At 40.0% G+C, this 19726-nt stretch overlaps 1 protein-coding gene across 2 annotated transcripts in view; it reads left to right on the top strand.

Annotated features, from left to right (window-relative positions):
• The window catches only part of BICD1 (BICD cargo adaptor 1), a 188050-nt gene that overhangs the window by 92482 nt on the left and 75842 nt on the right, over window positions 1–19726 (top strand). For both annotated transcript variants that reach the window (XM_075158472.1, XM_075158468.1), the window contains exon 2: window positions 6969–7181. In XM_075158472.1, the coding sequence (XP_075014573.1) occupies window positions 6969–7181 (213 nt within the window). The remainder of the gene's footprint in view (window positions 1–6968; window positions 7182–19726) is intronic.

Raw genomic sequence — 19726 nt, 5'->3', positions numbered from 1 at the left:
GTTGTGTTGTAGATAAGTGGTGCTCTTTGTTACAAGCTTCCCCTTTCTTGTGTTTTCTGTGCCTGGAGGGAATACTCAGGACGGGGAATTTAAATCCTCATCTAGAGTGCTGTTAAAAGCAATTAAATGGAAATTCTTATTCACTCCCCCTTTTACTGGATTGCTGATGAACAACGGAGGTTAGTATTGAATGTTCATTTTCATGGTAGTGCTTTCTTCTTCTTGTCTATAAATATTTCCTAACCATCACATTTAGGAATATTTTTGTTCCTTATTTATAAAAAAGCAGCATGGTTGCCTAAGGCCTCACACCGTGGCCTATTGATTGAAATCAGCACAATATGTACTGGGACTGCGGAAGCACAGCCGTCTCTGTTGCTGAGTTGAATGTAAATGCTCATTTCCCCCAGTACTTTCTGAAGGCTTTGTTGATTAGCATCTGATACATGAATTTCAACAGGCATGTAGACACTGTAGGGATCTATTGAGAACAATCGGAAGAGGTCTACATTGTGCACGCTTTTATCCAAAGCTTCCTTGGGGAAAAGACTATGAATTGTTTACATTTGTCCTATTGTTCTGCATCTGTAAACAGGCTCAGTATTGCTAATATTTTCCATGTATCTGATCTCAGTATTCCTGGCATAGATAAAAACTCTAGTGCATTGGTTTGCAAGTCTTTTTCGCAAATTAAATCTCTCATGCAGATATTAATGTACGTGACTTTACCATTGCACCAGCATTTGCATTATTATTGAATTGAGTTGATTAAGTAAGCTGGTATTTGGAAATAAAGTTAAATGCTTTTGCCTTTAGGAGGTAATAAAATAGCTTCTTCAGGTAACATTTATGGATTTGTCATAGTTACCTATACTGTGCTTCTAATGATAGTATATTGTATCTGGGATTGTGAATGGGTATCATAACACTCCTTTTCACTGCGTAGTCCATACTGTCCTCAACGTTTTGCAAATGGGAAGTTGAGGAACAACTTCCTTAAGGTCATATCAAGTGTCTGTAGCAAAGCATGAATTGAAACCAACTGTCCTTTTAAAGTTTAATTCTCACCTTTTTCAGAAGGTGGACTGATCTCATGAGAACAAATAAGGAAACCCCAGTTTGTCAGCTTGCTTCATACTGAGTACAAAACATTTAGCGTTTTTTCTCCAGGATGGGGTATATGAAGTAAATGGTATGTTGTTACATTGAAATAAAAAAGACAAAACACAAACACAAAAATCCTGTTGTGTGGCATAGAGCATAAAACTGATCATCTTGAGTCTGGAAATTATGAAATAACCAATGCTTAGACAGTTGCTTGGGTATAACTGAATTTTGATCAATTATCTCTTACTCTTTTTGACCAGGAGACTAGTTAAGCCTAGGAACCGTGTTTGCTGTTCTGAGTTGAAAGAGGAATTAGTGATGGGATCCAGCATCTTTCTATCTTCTACCTCTCTGCAGGAAAGTTCAGCATCTGCTTTTTTGAACACAGGAGGAATCGGACAAATGGAACGCTTCTGTAGCTGTAAAACAACAAGCTGTTTTCAGCTAGCCTGTCAACCCCAAAGTTCATGGTCTAGTTTTCTTGCCTGTATGCCCATGCTGATTCAGGCTGTGTTCTCAATCTGTTTCTGAGTTTTCGATCTGCTTCCCTGCATGGGCTGTCCATCTCACATGCACACAATACCTATTAAATCCCTTCTTCTCTCATTATTTTGACTAAATGTGCATCTGTCTGTGTTTTGATTGCAATATGCCTATTATGTGCATTTGAAGACTTTCATCACTTCAGTATTGGATTCCAAAGGTCATGTCAACTATATAAAGATTTCATCTAAATTATGAATAAATTTTAGAGGCGTAAAACTTTCCGACTTTTTAAGAAAACAGATCTAATATGACTGGAACCCATCAGTCACTTCTGTGAGGGTGTTGTTGTTTGCTGTTGCACTGCAACGCTGCCAAGAAACACAGGTTTACACAGGTTTAGATTCAGTGCTACATTAACCCCAGTGAGGCATCTCTAGCAAAGATTTCCATCTGTGGTGCCATACTGACATTTGCCTAGGAAATATGCTACCTTATTGGGTAACCCCCAACTGCTTTTTCCCTGCTTTTGTGTTAGGAATGTGGAGGTAACTAATACATAATACATTCTGCTTTGCAGCAAGTTAGCAGCTGAAATAGGTAATCATTTGCACAAGTTCAATGCTGTTGCATTATGCATCAGAAAAAACACATTAAGTGTCAAAGCCATAAAGGTAGGCTGCCTGCTCATCCTGATAGCAGTCAGGTCATGTTTTGTTGCTTATTAATCATCACAGTCTAGAAGAGTGAGTTTCTATGCAAATACTTCAGAATTGCTGCCCCAGGAGGTGGCTAGTAAAAATAAAACTGAAACTCAGAAATAGCATCCTTCATTACTTACTTATGTTTTTAGCTGATCTTCTGCATGTGTGCTGCTTTCTACATCTAAATTGGACATCTAGCTTCTTTTCTTTTTTCCTTTTTTTTTTAAGTGTTAAATATAATTTTTGTTTTACAGACATCATTTCATGTCACTCACTGCACATTAGCTTTCTGTTTATATTTGCTGTTTATATTTGTCATATAAATATTCTTACATATGTTGTTTGGAATATTTTTCTATTGGTGTTTTACAAATCTGTGCCCATTTTATTCACTGCATTATTTCTTTCATGCTAATTTGCTTCTGACACTGGAATTTCTATCTGAGGTTATTTAGAGTTCAATGGCAAATGGTCTTTTCTTCAAAAGTTACACCTTTCTCCGTGATCAGACTGACCTCTTACCTGCGTCTGCCCTGGTGCCATCCTTTATCATGCATTCAAACAAATATTGATCATTATTTTATCATCCTCGAAGTTCAAATTTTAAGACACCCCTAAAAAGTCATGGTACTGTTTTATAATTCTCAGGTCTCAGAATATATATATAGTGTTTAATGGCATCTTGCTACTCAGCTTTTATGACCAACTTACAAAAAAAGTATCTCCTAACTCAGTCAATAGCATCCTTTCAAGCAAAGTCTTGAGAGAAGTGATGGGACTAGTATAAGGTGAAATTCAGACTGGTCTGTTAGGACAGTCTTTGTAGCTGACTTCAGTTATTGCTATGCTGGGAGGGAGTTTCTCAAGGGAACAGAAGCCATAAAGGGCTATACAGCCCCCTCTGAGTCCCAGTTTGAATTTGGAAGATGCTGTGCTTTGTCAGAAAAGCTCTGCAATGTGATTGCTGAAACTAAGAGCTGCCAAGGGACCAGTAGTGATTTCTAAGTGGTTTTAATGAGTAGTCATACCAAGCAAGGCAGCACCATACTGAAAAGAACTGCGGTAATTAACTAATATGTCTGCAAGATACAGTACAGCACCAGTCCAAAATACTATCATAGAAACAATGCAAGCTAGTTGGGCACCATTCCCACAGTTACAACTACAGGTCTTTGCTTCTGTAGTTTCTTCTTCATGGTTCGCTCAGAGAATTCCGTTGCCTATGTTGATGTATTTGTCCCAATCCAGTTGAAAAGATGGAAAAGCCTGGAAGAGCCCGGCCCTGCTTTTGCCATCCTGGCATCACCTGAAACTTGGTTTAGGGAGAAGCTGGTGTGGTGCTAACACAGGTGACAAAGTACGGTTAGGCAGGAACAGCATCTCTCCAGGAGCCAAACTATATACCTTTGCTATAAATATCTGACTAAAATATTGATATCTTCTTTAATAATGAGCACAGAGAACACCTGTTCTGCGTTTGCATGGTACTTCTTCCTCTCCCTCGGTGTCATGTGGTATCAAAGGAAAGCTCTTTCCCCAGTCAGGCTTCCATAGCAAGCTGGTATTTTCCCATATACAGTACCATAAGATATGTTCAGCAAACCAGTTAGTAGCTGACAGTTGACCCAAACACAAGTGAACTTTCTTTAGCCTGCAGTCCAGGTTGCCACCTTCTCATGTTTTGACCTTCATCTGCTGTTTCTTCCTTCCGTACCCGATGCCAATGCCAGCTGCACCCAGCTCACACATATAAATGCCTGTGTTTGTGCCAAATGCTCCTACAGTTTGTATCTCATCCATTACTGGCCCTTACCAAGGTGGATTTCCCAGCTCCCGGGGACCTTTTAACTCTTTCCTGTCCAACACGTTCAGGAGGTAATTGTGAAGGCTGAAGTGGGCTGTTCAGCTCTCCCAGGCTCCAGCCCACTCGTGCTGCTGGCTGAGTGTGGGTGTTCGTGCCAAGTGGTGGCGTGGGGCGTATTGTCACATCCAGGCCTGGAAACTGGTGGTTGTTGGAAGACAGTAGCGCCTATTATAAAATTAGTTGACCTGGAAAGTTTTTCAGGTGGCTAACTTTTCCCACTACAGGGATAGCTTCAGTGAAATAAGTGTGCACAGTTAATTGAAATATCTATATCATAGCAAGGTTATAAGGCTTTATAAATAAGTAAACATATTAGGCAAATTACTAAAATATAAAATCAAAGTAGAACAAATATCTGGCTACCAGCTGAAAAGCATTGATGTATGGCTTAATTTACAAGTGATCAATCTCATGGAAGGCCTTAAGTGGGTATGTCTGGAAAGTTTAAAATTCTTGGTATCCTATACAGACGATGAAAAACAGAAGCAGGAATTTTTGCTTGCTGTTTAATTAAAAGATGTCTCGTGTTCCTTTCCTTGTTGCATGGATCTGCATAATTTCCATTGATACGGAAAAAGAACTATGCTTCCTTTCTTTCCTTCCCCTGATTTTTAACATATTGATAGCAATTTAAAAAAGAAATTGAATAGTATGACATACAGTAATGTTCAAATTTGGTTTCGTAAGAAAAAATGTTTAAATTATTTTCTCTGACATTTTCTGTAGTCATAGGTAAATGTTAAGTACACAGTAATTTTCTGTTATGCTATGCAACCTCCCCCAAATCTGTATTCATGGCCATTCTCAAACATCACACATGCTAAAACGCACCTTCAAAGTACATTTGAGGAAAATATAGTATGCACCTGGAAGGCCATCATCACTGTGTACTGGCATTTACCCATAGTGTTTTAACTATAGTTCTCTGGTAGAGAGGGCTTCAGCTCCCAGTTCTTCGTGAGCTTCTCCAGCCCTGTCAGTCCTACCTGCTGTTCTGCTGTGTTTTGATTTCTCCCCTGGATACATGGCCTTTACATTTGTTTTGTAGGGTCTTTATTAGTGCTTTATGGTGCTTTTTGCTCAGTCTCGAATTAGCAGCAGTGAGCCATTGAATATAAGAACGTAGAGTAAGATATAATTTACTAGCAGTGTTCCCGAAACAGTTGTCTTAGATTCACAGATACAGTGACTGAATCAGTGCTTAACAGTTTCATTAAATTGAATTTCTTATTTGGAAAATCCTATTCGGCAAGTTGCTGATGCTTGCTATTTCAGTAACTTGCAGTCTTTTGAGAAGACAGCTGGGTTAATACATTATTGAATATTTTTAGAATCCTTTAATGCTGACTTCACAGGATTCTCTAAGTGAAGTAGACTTAAAAGCTAAAAAGTTTTTGAACAGGGTTTTGCTTTGAAGTTTCTAAGGGGTTGCCTCAGTTCTAATGCCAGTAAAACTTAGAACGTGTTCTGAAAGGTTATAAATAGCGGCAGTAAAACAATGGATTTCATTTGGCAAGTAGTTCTTATTGATGGGAAGGCAAAGGAGGCCACTGCTTACAGTGGGTACAAATGTATACTCTGCTTTGTGGTTTCATAGGACTGCGTAGAAATTAGGCTTTTGGGGAGAATTTCCCACTGAAAGAACATGTATTACCATGACTTATATCTTTCTCTCCTATATCGGGGGAAAAAAAGTTAAAAATCATGGTCTTTCACACACACGCTCTTTGAATTAAGATATATAAGAGAGCTTTTGTCTATGTTAGGCTAAATATTTTTAGCATTAGAGGCCTTCTTTTTTTTTTTCCAGAATTAGAACACGTCATTTTCAACCAAAAGCCTGTTTTTAAAAGTAATACAATCAAAACAAGTTTTGCTTTTGTTTTACTTTATATATTATTTTATTACTATTTTTATTTTATTTTAATTTATATATTATTTTGTGTTATTACATTATTTTTTACGTAATTATATTATTGTAGGTTTTTCTCCTCTGTCTTTCATAGCTAAATGATGTCTCCATCACTTCTACTATTGTGGCTTGTACTTTGCTTTCTTCCAGGTTGCTTCAGAGCTGTCCAAAATAACATCAGAAATTGTCACTGAGAAATTCTGCCTTATTAAACTGATCACTCTAAGCCAGTAACAAGCAGAGGAAGATAATCACTGAAAATTACCTATATATGTAGAAACTTCTTGAATACTTAAATATTGTTTCTTTTCAGCAGAAGCAGAAAACACTGAGTACAAAAGAAAGAAAGGGGCTTACCAGCAGTATAGATGGCCACTGCTTGATACTCAGCTCATTTATCTTTCTTTCAAGTATGGGGAGCTTTTTTCCATACCATGAAGTCAGCTCCTATAATAAATAAATGTTGAAAATGGAAAACAATTTAGAGAGATTTGTCAACTATTTATGCTCTTTAAAACAAAATGAACCACATATTTATTTTGCAGAACTAGAGAAGAAAGGAATTGACAAATTATCAGCTGGCCTCATGCAGGAGAGTTAAACACTGGCACTAATTAATGGCTAGTTAGCAGAGCACCATCTTGATCTCAGTGGAGGTTGTCTGGATAGGGGCCATAAATCCATACTGCAAATGAGAACAGCTTCAAGATGCTTCATTTCAGCTAAATGAGATGGTGGCCCTCAGCTGCTAGGAAGCTGCTGAGGCAGTATTTATTGCGTCAGAGTTTGGGATTCACAGATCTATTTCGTTCCTGCTGGCTATGCAGCTGCTCATTATTGTTGATAATTTTTCTAGGGCTTCAGTAGTTTTATACTGTGCACTGTTTTCCTCTTGCAGGCATTTGGACAGTCCTTCTCGATTCACCGCAAAGTGGCTGAAGATGGTGAAACACGTGAAGAGACTCTCCTCCAGGAGTCTGCATCAAAAGAAGCTTATTACCTTGGGAAGATTTTGGAGATGCAGAACGAGCTGAAGCAGAGCAGAGCAGTGGTCACCAATGTTCAGGCAGAGAATGAGAGACTCACTGCTATTGTCCAAGACTTGAAAGAGGTAAATGGGGTGTGCAGGGAGCAAGGGCCTCTGAATTTTCTTGGAGTATCATGGATGGCATGGCTCCAAGTCATGAAAATACTACAAGAAGTAAAAATGCTCACCTACCAGTCTGTGATCATCCCAGAAACCACCTGTCCTGAGAGGGCTGTGATTTGGAAAGGAAAAAATGTAACTTTTTTTTTTTTAATTTTTAAACAACAACCAAAAAACCCTACAAATATAATAAAACCCAATTCAGGAAGCTATAATTTCCCAAGTACTCTTAGTATTTTGCATTGTATTTTATAACACCTACATATAATTGAATTTTACATAAACACATTCGTCGCACACTTCTGATATTCGTGCTACTCCTCTCTTTCTCAACGTTCACATCTCAGGTATTCTGGATTGGCTAGGATTAGATAAAGCTTCTACCAGATTTCTTCTCCTGAAGAGCAAAATTAAAATGCATGATCATGTTTAGAAAACGGGCTGCAGTAAGGAAGCCAAATGTCATTATTGGCCACATGGGATACAGTGGTTATTGGTTAATTTCAACGGAGAAATTAGCAATGTTTAATCATTTGACTTTTTTCCGTGATATCTGGAAGTTTAGACAGAAGTTTTTTTACTTTTGCTTCCATATCCCAGTCAGTGGAGAACTGATCTAATTTTACTAATTTATTCTTTCTGTATTGATGGTTAGTTTGCACAATCCACGCAGCAAAGCTCAACACAAGACCATTCGTGAGAGGAAGGTGACTCTGTTTCCTTCAGCTTTACTAGCAAACTGGTTCTTGCTGACGTTCTCATACACTGCCTAAGATGTGTGTGTCCCACCACTCTGGCCACCACTGATTGTGGTGAAATGGAGGATAAGGGGTACTGAGTATCAAGTCCTCATCACCTGTCCTGGGTTCCTTGTAGATTTGTGACTATGTGCTCATTTTGGATGTGCCTTTTGTGCCCATAAGGAGTTGACATTTATTGAAATCTTTTGCCTCTTTGGCTTGTCCCACTCCTGTGAGTCACTGTGCAGCACTGCTGATCTATTCGTTGCTCTCTAGTCTCCTTCCTTGGGTGTAGGCTGTTTTTGCAGTTTGGGTGTCTGAGAAGTTGCATATGAGTCTGATGTGATCTTGATGGCCTGTTCATCGAGGTGCCTTCAATGCACACTTTTCTTTTATCCCTCTGCTGTTTCTTCTGCTGCTTTCACACACACATTCATACCTCGTTCATAGCGGTCTTGCTGTTTCTCTTACAAACCTCTACAGATTCAGTTTTCTAGGCAGAGCAACTCTATGTGGGGAAGGCAGCACTTGGAAGTAACCCCCACATCTTTCTTGCTTTCCCCAGAAATGCTTGGACTTAGGGGAAGAGAACTTTCCTAGGTGATTCTGCAAAATGCTTCTTTCATGTGAATTTAACAAGTTAACAAAGATTATCGTGTTTTTTGTAGCTGAGTGGAATGGCATCCTCTTTAACCTACAGAAACCCCTGGGACAGGTTCTCGCTGGGACTGGGTCCTTTACTCCCATTGAACATTCTTATTTAATGGTTGCACTGGACTTGCCCATAATACAAGTCAGGTTTCAGTAAGAAGTAAATATATGCTATTTATTCACAAGATCCAAATAAAATACGTGATTGTAATTGCTGTTGTGGTGGTTAACGAAAAAAATAAAAAGAAAATCAAGTTTATATCTACTCATCCTAAAACCATATCCTAAAAGCTTCTCGGGTAGCAGGCAACCAGCTGCTGACATGCCCACCTAACCATTTGGTTAAAGATTGCAGATGGGCAGAATCCTAATGACCTGGGGTTCAGTCACAGACAAACAACCAAGCTAGAGAATACACGTTTGTCTTTGTACTCGATTCCTTCCTCTGGGGTCTCCTTGGGATTCCTTCAAATGCAAATCTCCCTTCCATTTTCTATCATGATTATTGATCTGTAAGTTATTCAGGAGGCAGTTTCAGTACCTGTCCTCCCTAGAATATTGATCGTTCTCATTTCTTTGGAGATAATAGTAACCCCTAGTGTGAGACCAGCTGCAATTATTTCCTGTTCTAATGCTAAATAGAAACAAGCCCTAGTAGTTAATTAAAGTGCAAGAAAAGAATTTACTTGAATAAAAATAAGGCTGATAAACTGTTTGTTATTATTAAGATGATGTTGGATGCTGAGTATAAAGTCCTTGACTATGTTGAACTTTTATTTCGTGGAACTACAATCAGTGTATTTAAACATAAATGAGATTAGTGCAGTCAGTTCATTACCAAGCTTACACCAGACACTATTATGATTAATTACTTGAATATAATAAGAGATAGAGGGTGATTGACACCTACCTCAGGCTCTTAGGGATCTTGTCACAGTGAATTACACTGGTATTTCACCTTGTGCTCAAAGGAGTCTCACCCTTGTACCCAGCTCAGTGTACCTTGGTCCAAACATATAAATCCTAAGGCTGCAATGTCCAAGTGCCTGCAGAAATGAGATGCCCTTCTACCGTGTTTATGAACTTTGTCTGCTTGGTTCTGGGTACTGCTGATAGGAAAAGGCAGACTTAGCTTACTCCGAATCTTGACAACTACTAAGGCTGAAAAACCCCATTTTTTTTTAATGAAATGTCTGGTACATTTTGGGGTAAAGACAGTCATTAGAAGCTGCCACAGGTAGATCGCTACAATGAGAAAGTAATTTGTCTCTTTAACCAGTATATTTGAAAATCTAGTTAGAGAAAAAAATGGAAGAAAAAAGGATGGTCTTTATGTGAGCAGCTGTACTGAGTGATGTAAAGATAGATTCTAGATGTAAGTTACTTGGCTGCATCCTGTATCTTCCCCTCCCTGCTTCACCCGCCCAAGAGAATATGCTTTATAGTTGTTTTTTAAACCTTACTAAGACATCTTATAAGCTCAAACAAAGAATAATCACTCCTTTCACCTTCAGACTTAATACAAAAGGTTTGAAAAACTGCTTTGTGGTTCTGGAAATAGTATTTTTGCATAGATGACAGAAATTTATTGTATGTTATCTGTGTACTCAGTCCCTTATGATACTGAAGACTGATTGCTAGGTTTTCAAAAAGTGACCCATGTTATTGATACCATACCCCTAAATATCACAGTCGGTGCGCCTCCATTTCTCTAGTCTGTTGTGGGAGTTCCCTTCTGAATAGGTTCTGCTTTCTGAATTTGCACAGAAATCCATAGTCATATGAATGTGTATGAGCATTTTGTGAACCATCAGAATACACTCGCATGAATGCTGATGGCTTTTAGGAATCTTGGGAATTCCATAGCTCCAGAGTTTAAAAATTCATGCCTTTTTGCAAATATCTGCCATATAGTCACAGCTGATGTCTGCAGGGCAGCTTGACCTGGATCCCTCTTGCTATAAAAGGGAATGTATCGGGCTCAGGTCTCTGGAGATTATGCATCTCAGTCTGGGAAAGCAAACAAACTGATTTCAATGCTCATCACTAGAAAAAGGCATATTTTTGAAGAACCTGAGCATTTGTTTCACCCTGATGGTGAAGGATGAACCAGGAATCTCTGTACACAGGTAGCTTTCTACATTCATGTTAAAATGATCAGAAGAGTAAAACACCAGCAGCATTATTTTTGATGTAATAAAAATCCCTAGAGTTTTGGATAGGAATATTATTAACTATCATCTAACTAAATAAAATACACATTTTGGAAAGCAGGTAGCCCTTTTCATTCTTTTCTCCCACCAAGATCTCAGACAGGGGATGTAGAACGTTATTTGGAGATTCTTAAAACTGCTGTAATCTGAACCAGAAAATACACTGATTTTAGAAGTGAGGCCAGAGAGATCATTTTTTAGCAGAGACCAGATTTCACATATGTTCTGAATCCACACAGGTGGCCTTTCTGTGTGGAGCGATCAGTATGGTTATTAACTCATTCAACCTTACCTAACTGCCTGACTTTATAATAAATATTAAAGAATTCTTTTTTAATATAATCTTTTATCATTTTCTAATTCTCCCGTGTTTGTTTTTTCCTATTTAAAACCACTGTGTTTACTTATAGTCAGGAGATGAGTGACTGGTTCTTCCATTTGTGCTATTTGAAAAATCTTTCCTTATGGTAATCATAAGCACTTTATAGATGGATAAAGAAGATGAAATCACTACTCTGAGAAGTTGATAACTGACAGAGGTAGTCATGCAAGCAGAAATGGAGCAGAAAGTTCTTGTGATGAGATCACATTCCTCCTTCATGAGGAGGCTGAATGCCTTAGAGCTGGGCATCTGACTCAAAAGAGGTGGCAACTGAGGGGAAAAAATGTGAAGCAAAGAGGGGAAGCGGGTGAAGCTGTAGAAAATGGAGATGAAAGATGATAGTATGGTTTGAGGGCTGACTAGGATTAAGAGTTGTGCAAGGTGGGTAGATGAATGCTTTTGTGCCTGAAGAGGCTGGCAGGTATGGGTCAGTTCTTTCTTCCCAACAAGACTAGTGAAAAGAAGGAGGAGTAACATAAGAAAGTTGGGAAGCAAAGGGTTAAAACTCACAGTCTGTGCTACTAAATGTCACTGCAGCAGCTGCTAGGCTTGCAGAAAGAAATCGGCACCTGGGTACCTGCAGTCCAGGAGATAACAGATGAACAGGGAGGTTTATGTGATGGCAATGTTAATGGGCCGTGGCAACAGCACGCACCTGGGCTTCCAGAGGGCAAAAGAAGGGATGAAGGCACTGGAAAACTGGGTGGGGAGAAAAATATAAATTAGTAAAGCATTATGTGCTGAAACCAGGTGAAAAAAAAAATTAGGATGAAATTGTGCAGCCCCACTGTCCTTGAAATCAATAGCTAAACTTCTATTCACTTCAGCTGTAGAAAGATCTCATACTTCATGCTAATGAGGAAACATATGGGTGTGATAGCTTCGACTCTTTTTGAGAGGAACCTATGTGTGATGCAAAGCGTGAAGTATTTGTGCAGGGTGAATAATCGTGAGTTTTACGGTTAGCTATGGCCATTTCAGAAATGTAACCTCATGCTAAGTGACCACATCTACATTTTGAAAATACATGAGAAATGGAAAAAAATTGCACGCATTTTCTTCAAGTTGACTTTTATCTAAAAAAAAAATTAAGAATCGGTATTTTTATACTAAATATACCTTTAAAAATTCCTAACTGGCTATTTCCTATTTAGAAATTATACTTTCTCAGTCTGAAGAGTTAGGCTTTATTCTGAATTGTCAAAAATGAGAGAAAAACCTAAAAACTTTAAATGTGAACACATATCTAGCTAATACCCACAAAAATTTCAGGTTCTTGTTTTTTTTGCTCTAGGGTTAGACTATGACAGGATTTGGGTACACAACACTTCCTATTTAATGTCGGATGTAGTTAGGTCCAAAACTGAGATCCTTAACATGTTCAGTTGTTGTTTATTCCTGTAGACTCCTGCAGTCATTAGGTGCCTAAGTTTCCACCTGTAAAATTTTCTGCCCATTTCTGTTTCCAGACACGTTCAGAAACACCTCTGACTTGGACTGAGGTCTATTACTACACTGTTGCTGGATATTGAGCACCACTGTAGGTGCTACTGGGATCCTCCAAGCAGATGTGTCCCTAGCTGACCTCATCACCTAGTGATGTCCTTCCACTCTCTTGTTCTGTGACTGTGGCAACGTTTGGGGCTCCAATTTCTTCTCTGCCTGAGGGATTATGAATCCACTTCTCCCTCTGAAGAAAGTGGCCTAGCAGTCAGTTGGCAGGCTCTTCATTCCTTCAGGTGAAGCTGTTCCACTTTGTTGGGAGATAGTATTTTGTGGGTCAGGGAGAGCGAGAGTGAGCAAGCTTATAAGAATGACTGTAGCCTAAAGGCTAAGCTACTCACCTGGGAATAGGGAACTAGTTCTAGTCCCTATTTCAATTAATGTTTAATAAGAAATACTTAAATATTAATTGGGGCAGAGACCAGAACCCCAGTCTCTCCTCTGTGAGGTGACATGCCTCAGCAAAGGCTGTCTCCATCCCTCAGACAGAGCATGGTCTTTGGCCTGGATCTCCCATGTCCGTGGCTAGTGGTTTGACTACTGAGCTTTTGGAGGGGGATATCTCCAGGTTACCAAGTGAGGTAACTTTCTCCAACTTGGTGTTGAAGAAAGATGAAAAAGATAAATCCGAGAGAGGAATCACTGCTACGAACCACGTACTGTGGGAAGCACCTTTTAGCAGCCTGGCCATAGTGACAAAACTCTCTTAGAGAGCAGTGAACTCTCTTCAGTGTTATTAGCTTGCTTTCCCTTGTAGTTGTTTAATTTTCGTCACACATAGAATAGGGGACTGTGATTGTGCTTTGGTGATTATCCTAGGCAGTGAAGTGATTTAAGTGACTGCAGTGTTGACTGTGACAATGCACGCAACATCCTTCCGTGACCTCGCCTCCTCCCTCATGGTGTTGTCCTGTGCTTCCCAGTGACTGCACTGACAGACTTACCCCACTCAATCTACTAAAGAATAGAAGTTTCTTTTGGCATTTGCCCTGATTAAATAAAGCCTGCGTTATAAATATATTTATCTTCTTACTAACGTTATGCTGGTACTTGCAGCAATGGCTTCATTTCTAGAGGGAGAACGAGTAAGGAAATACGTATTTGGTGTGGCCATTGCTAATGGTGTCTTCATCTTAATGTGCCTTCATGCAAGCGCTGCTTTTTGAAAAGAAGCTGTAGGAATGTGATGCCAGAGCAGCCCACGGAGATGACTGTGGGGGTCAGAGCTGCCTGAGAAACAAAGTGCAGCAGAGGAGTGATAGAGAGATGGCAGAACTGTTCCTCCTGTCAGAGGAGCTCTCTCATCACAATTTAGGGTAGTATTAGCATAGTCACTCTAAATATTTACATTCCTTTGTTTTGAAAGTTTCCTTCAACTGGCTAGAACTGGATCTTAATTAGGCTTTGAGTATAAATTTGTTATTTTGCCCGCTGGGAGGTGTTTTTCTTTTCTCCCTCCTGTTTTTAGAAAAGCCTGCTGAAGGGAGATTTTCCAGCTTGCTGGTGCCTAGCCACCCTCATAAATTTTTCCCCATCCTTTGCTGACAGCGCTAATGTTTTTTTTTGTCTTGAGAGGTGGAAAAGTTGTAAAATACATTAAAATGTGTTGTTTCTCTCTGCTTCTGATGAAAGCAGATGAAAACTTTCAGATGAAAACATCTGAAGTGTTTTCAGATTGCCCTTAATCCTGATTATTGTATAATAGCATAATGTTCTGAAACACAGGAAATTTTATTAGATGTTGCTGACCTGCTTCAAATCAAACTCCAGTGTACATTTGTGTCTTATCTGGACCTCTTTAAGAACATGTTAATGGTTTCTGTTAGCAGTCAGGTGTAATGGTTTTCCTGTGAAGGCACTTACTTGCCTGTGCTCTATCTAGACTGGAGAGAGCTGCAGGATCTCTGGGGCTTTAGGCTGAGCAGAGTGGAGAGTGAGCCCATCCAAATTCCTGTCCTCTTGACACAGTCTCTGGAAAATCAGCAGTCCGTGTTTGTAAGTGAAGGCCACCGGTGGGCCATCGTTGGATTGACTGCAAGCGGTGCCCTTCGCTATCACTGCCAGCCGTGCCTTTAACCCTTGTTCTGTTTTTTGTTTCTGACACTTGGACACACGTTTCTGTTCATACTGTGTTCATATCAGTCTTGCTATTCCTTGTACCAGTGCCCACATCTGCTCACTTCAGGCTGACGTGGACTAAGGTGTAATCTCTGTAAAAGAGGTCCACTGCAGAGTTTCTCTTAACAGGCCATAGAGGCAGTGTGCAGATGGGTTTGGTGACTGTTGTCGCCACCGGCTGCGGTGGGAAAAAATAGCAGCAGACCACACTGAAGTGGAAAGCCCGGCTTTGCGGCAGGAGGCAGTCTGGAAGGTACAAAACTGAGGAGGTTGTCATCAATGGCTGTTTGCCAACAAAACTTCTGTACTAGTTTTCAAGCAGTTTTTACAGTGGTTTTGTGAGGGCGGTAATTTGTAAAGTTAGATGCTGATGCTTGTTAAATGGTTTTCTCCTGCGCGTTTACTTTCCCTGTTCACAGAATTTTACTTCTGAAAAGAAACAAAATGGCTTTCTTTATGTCTTGGAGACAGAAAAATAAAGCAAGCTGTGACCTGTAATCCTACCAAATCTCTCTGCATGCTGTGAAAGGGATAGATACACTAGTAGCCTGATACTGTCTATCTGTCAAAGAAAGAGCTTTGAGTATAGGCAGTAAGACCTGTCCTGTGTAGACTGCTTCTGAGTGCCCTTATTAACAGATAAAGGTTTAATTATAAATCTGCCATTCAACTCCATCTACTGCTTACTTAGCACCAAACACTTTCTTGTGGTTCTTGTTTCACGCCAACAAACCACTCACTCCTGCAGGTGAAACCACAGGTGGCCATGGTAAGATTCACTATTTTATTTTCTGAAATATGGTTTATAATCCTAAATTGCTTATAATCCTATAATTGCTCATAAAATGATTGTGTTTCCAAGCTCGTACTCCTCATAAGCACCAACTGTAATAGAACAGGTCAACAGGATAAATACATTTTGTTGCGGCACTGTCTTCTCAGGGTAATCTTCAGCTCCTTGGTCTGCTGTTCTCGCCCTCGAATATACCTGCAAGCTACCAAAAGCAGCTTTGGTTAGTCGTGTTTCCTGTTAATGAGCCTGGAACAATGACTTAGGATGCAAACTTGTGATCCAACACATGCATGACACTGTTTTCTTTGGCAAGGTTCAGGCATTTAGCTCTGCTGTGAATAACAGAGTCAAACAATGGACAGTAGGGAGGTCAAAAAAAGGCCAGGCGGGATAATGGAGCATAACCAAGGGAATGTTGCATAAATATGAAGTGCCTTATTATAAACACTCAAATTCCCAGTTCCTTCTTTTAGAAAGGGTCCTTTGCAGGGCCTCAAATAGAAAATGAAAGAGGGTGTACTTTCAGCTGCGCTCCATAATCTCTAGGCAGTAATTAATCAAATCGGGATTTGGCAGTGCTCGTTCTTACATAAGATCCGTGAAATAATGACCCCTTATTTGTGCCGAGGTAGTGTTTCAAAGCCCTTTATGTACCCCCCTGTACAAGGTATTCTGTGAGAATGTGCTGAGAGGACAGCTGTGGAGGCCAGAGGTATACCTGGGTTTAAAGAGGAGTGAGATGGATTTCATGGAGGATGGGGCCATCAGTGCTGCTTATACCTGAAGATCCAGACCCAGCACCCAGCTCAGAAGGTTCCTGAACCCCCTGATACAAGGGACTGGGAGGGGACACAGGGGAAAGCATCATCATGTAACGTCCCCATTTTTTGGGTGTTACCCACCTGTGGGTGGCCGCTGCCAGAGGCAGGGTATTGGACTAGCAGCTCTCCGAACTGAGAAAATGTTAGTTTTGTGCAGCCTCTACTTTTTCTAAAAATGCATAACTTTGCTGTCTTGTTTTTGTTTCTAAATGAGGAAGCCCTCATAAGAACCACTTGTGCTGACTTACTCTTTTCAGTATTAATTTGCTGGTTAAGAATAACTTGGGCTTTTGTCAATTCAAGTGGCGTGGAGTAAGACGGTTTTTGGCAGTGCTGGGATTAGCTGCATTGCCAATTTTTAAAGAATCCTTGCAATGTGATCTGGACTCTCAGGAGCAAGAGCCCAGGAGCTGTGCTGGCTTGTACCTTGTGACTTCATTCATTTGCCTGGGATTAAGCGGGAAGGGGGGAATACCCCAGGGTGCCAGACTTTCTGAAGCTCGAGTTCAAAAGCTTAAGCACAATTCCTGATAAAATAAAGACATAACAAGGAGAAGGAGAAATTTTTGCTGAAAGTCCTCACTGCCTGAGTGCATAAGCAAATAGAGCATAAGTTTCAGTGATATGTGCCACTGATAAAGAATATTAAACAAAGAATGAAAGTAAGTTTGTTGTCCCTGTTCCAATTAATTCCCTTTGATTTTTTTTTTAAAATATCCTGAGCAGTTCCCAATTTAAAAAAAGGAAGAAAAAAAAGAGTTAAAGCTTCTCTGAGAGACTGATGCTGTTCTTCCCAGTCATTCATTGTTAGAATGTGTGTGGCAATTGTTGAATGTTTTATGCCTTCAGGACTCGTTGGGGTTACAGAACGGTAATCCTGATGTATTCCCAGTCGTCAGTACACCAGCAGTGCAGTTATATTTCTCTTCTCCTGGGAGTTCCCGCGTGCATTGTAGCCCTATCTTACTTTACCTTCTGTTGTTGACTTTCTCCCTTTCTCTGCATATGGATGCATCACTGCCTGTTTTCCTAACCTGCTTCCTCCTAAACTTTTGACATTGCTCATGATTAAGCAGTGCAGAACTGATGGCACTGTAGAGTCATTGATTCAGAGATGAGATCCACCAAACAAAACTGAAAAAGCTAACGATCTCTTCTGATGCTGTGTGATTAGTACTTGGACCTTGAGAGAAACTCATGCACACTGATCACATGTGGACCATAACTACCAGCCAAGGTACTTGAGCTTCCACATCCACTCTTATTCGTTGAAAAAACAGATTTATTTTCAGTGTATTTTTTCTTGTCCTTTAATCAACACTGATTTATTTGTAAGGGTTTCTCCTGGGATTTACTAGGTAATTTTGGGAAATGGGATTTACCTTTTCCTAGGAAAACGTCTTAGATACCAGGCACACAGCATTGCTGGTGACCCTGATCCCAGAAGTAGATGATTTTTAGGTGCGATCAGAGTGACACTGAGCATGACTCATCTAATACATGCCTTTGGATAGTTAGCAACTAGTAAAAATTTCCTTGGCAAAAAAACCCCACCAAACAAATAAAAAGAAAGACATCACATAGAAGCAAAAGCTACGAAACCCTGAAAAATATGAGAAAAGAAAGCATCTTTGGGGTTTATATTTTTGTACTCTATATGATGGCATCCTCTCATTTGGATTCATTCAGCCTACACCTTAGAAAACTGAAGTCTGCTCTGTGTGGCAACGTGATGCCATCCTTAAGTATGGTCCTCTGTGGAGTAGGCTCTCCCGTTCAATTCCCTCTTCTGCCTCAAAACCCCAAACTCATTACCAGTTTGGCACTGGTATGAAATCATTAATAAGTTCTTGGCTCCCATCATCCGTACTAATTGTGCTTTCTGCAACAAACTCCGTTCTCACGGGGAAAAATATAAGAGGAAGATGACAGGAGGGTGAACAGCAAGAAACTCAAATATGCCACCTCTTTTTCTCCCTTTGCCCTTATTACAATATATGAGACAAGCTGGTTATTTTTAGTTTTTCTCAACAGTCAGTGCCAGTCAGCATCCAGGAGGAGGGCAGTGAGTCAGGCAGAGGTCAGACAGTGTTATCATCCTTTCATTGTGATGGTCAAATCCACTTTTAAGCTTCAGGATTGAAAGAAATGCACTTTTGCTGGCAAATGTTTTAGATGTGTACGTGCAGATGCTCATACATAATCAGAGCTTGTCTGCTCCGGTGACGTTATTGTTCCAAAAAACCCATCAAATAGGTACGACTAGATATGAATGCAATTTTTGTCTTCACTGCTCATTCATTCTGCCCGTGTAGCCTTTCCTCTCCTTCTGAAGCACAGTACGTTGGCTCTTTCAGCCAAATGTGCCTTGAAGGCATCATCACAGATATGTGATTTTCACTTCAGTGAAACGGTCAGGATGTCTGTTCTGATGCTGGCTGTGAACTATATGTGAAGAATCGCTGTGGCGTTACAGTGTCAGCTTCAGCGTGACATGGGGTAAAAATGGGCCATTTCCCATCAGTCCTGCATACCTAGTCACAAAAATGGGATGCAAAGGCAATACTGTTTGCATTTGGCTAATGATGCAGGGTAGTTTACAGTTGTTGCTCGTATTCCCTCCTGTCTCATTTTCCCAATGGAAGTGGCAACACAACAGCAGTGAGAAGATACCAGTACCTGGTCCTGTGCTTAGTAGCTGAACTTGATTGAAATGGCAAAATTCTGGCCAATGTGGAGAAAGGAAAGTGATTCTTTCCCAAAGAGCTTCTCACAAGTGGTGTTTCACATGCAGTCACTATCTGCCCCTCTCAAATGAGGCATGCAGAGAGCTCAAGGGGAGAAAAAGTAAAAAATCTAACCAATAGGTATAGTCAGGAATTGGTTGTCAAGTAACTAGGAATATATTAATTAGAGAAACTGAATATTTTGGCCCATACAAGTCAGCAACAAGGTTCCATAAACTGATTCCGTCTTGGTTTGCTCCAAAAATCTGAGAAAAAGGATGGCCTTAGTTTGTTGTCCAAGGCTTCAGATGCAATGAGGAAGAAGGACTGAATCTGCAGACCCCTTTGCAAGATGTCAGGAAAGAAGTTCCAATTCACAAAGACATCTAAGCATGTTTTGAAGCAGAAGAATAAAAGGTGTCCAAGAAAGCCTATGGTTAGGCTTATTCATGATACTTTCAGACATCTTCATAGGCACTTTGTAGAACTGGTGCTCACTTTGTTTCGGCAGCAATTCTCATAAGCATTTTACTGTGCAGTGAGTTGTTAAGTAGGTAAGAAA

Source organism: Calonectris borealis, chromosome 1 (assembly GCF_964195595.1).
Source record: "Calonectris borealis chromosome 1, bCalBor7.hap1.2, whole genome shotgun sequence".
Classification (NCBI taxonomy): Eukaryota; Metazoa; Chordata; class Aves; order Procellariiformes; family Procellariidae; genus Calonectris; species Calonectris borealis.
Note: the sequence above shows the minus strand (reverse complement) of the source record. Positions and strands in the feature narration are given on the sequence as shown.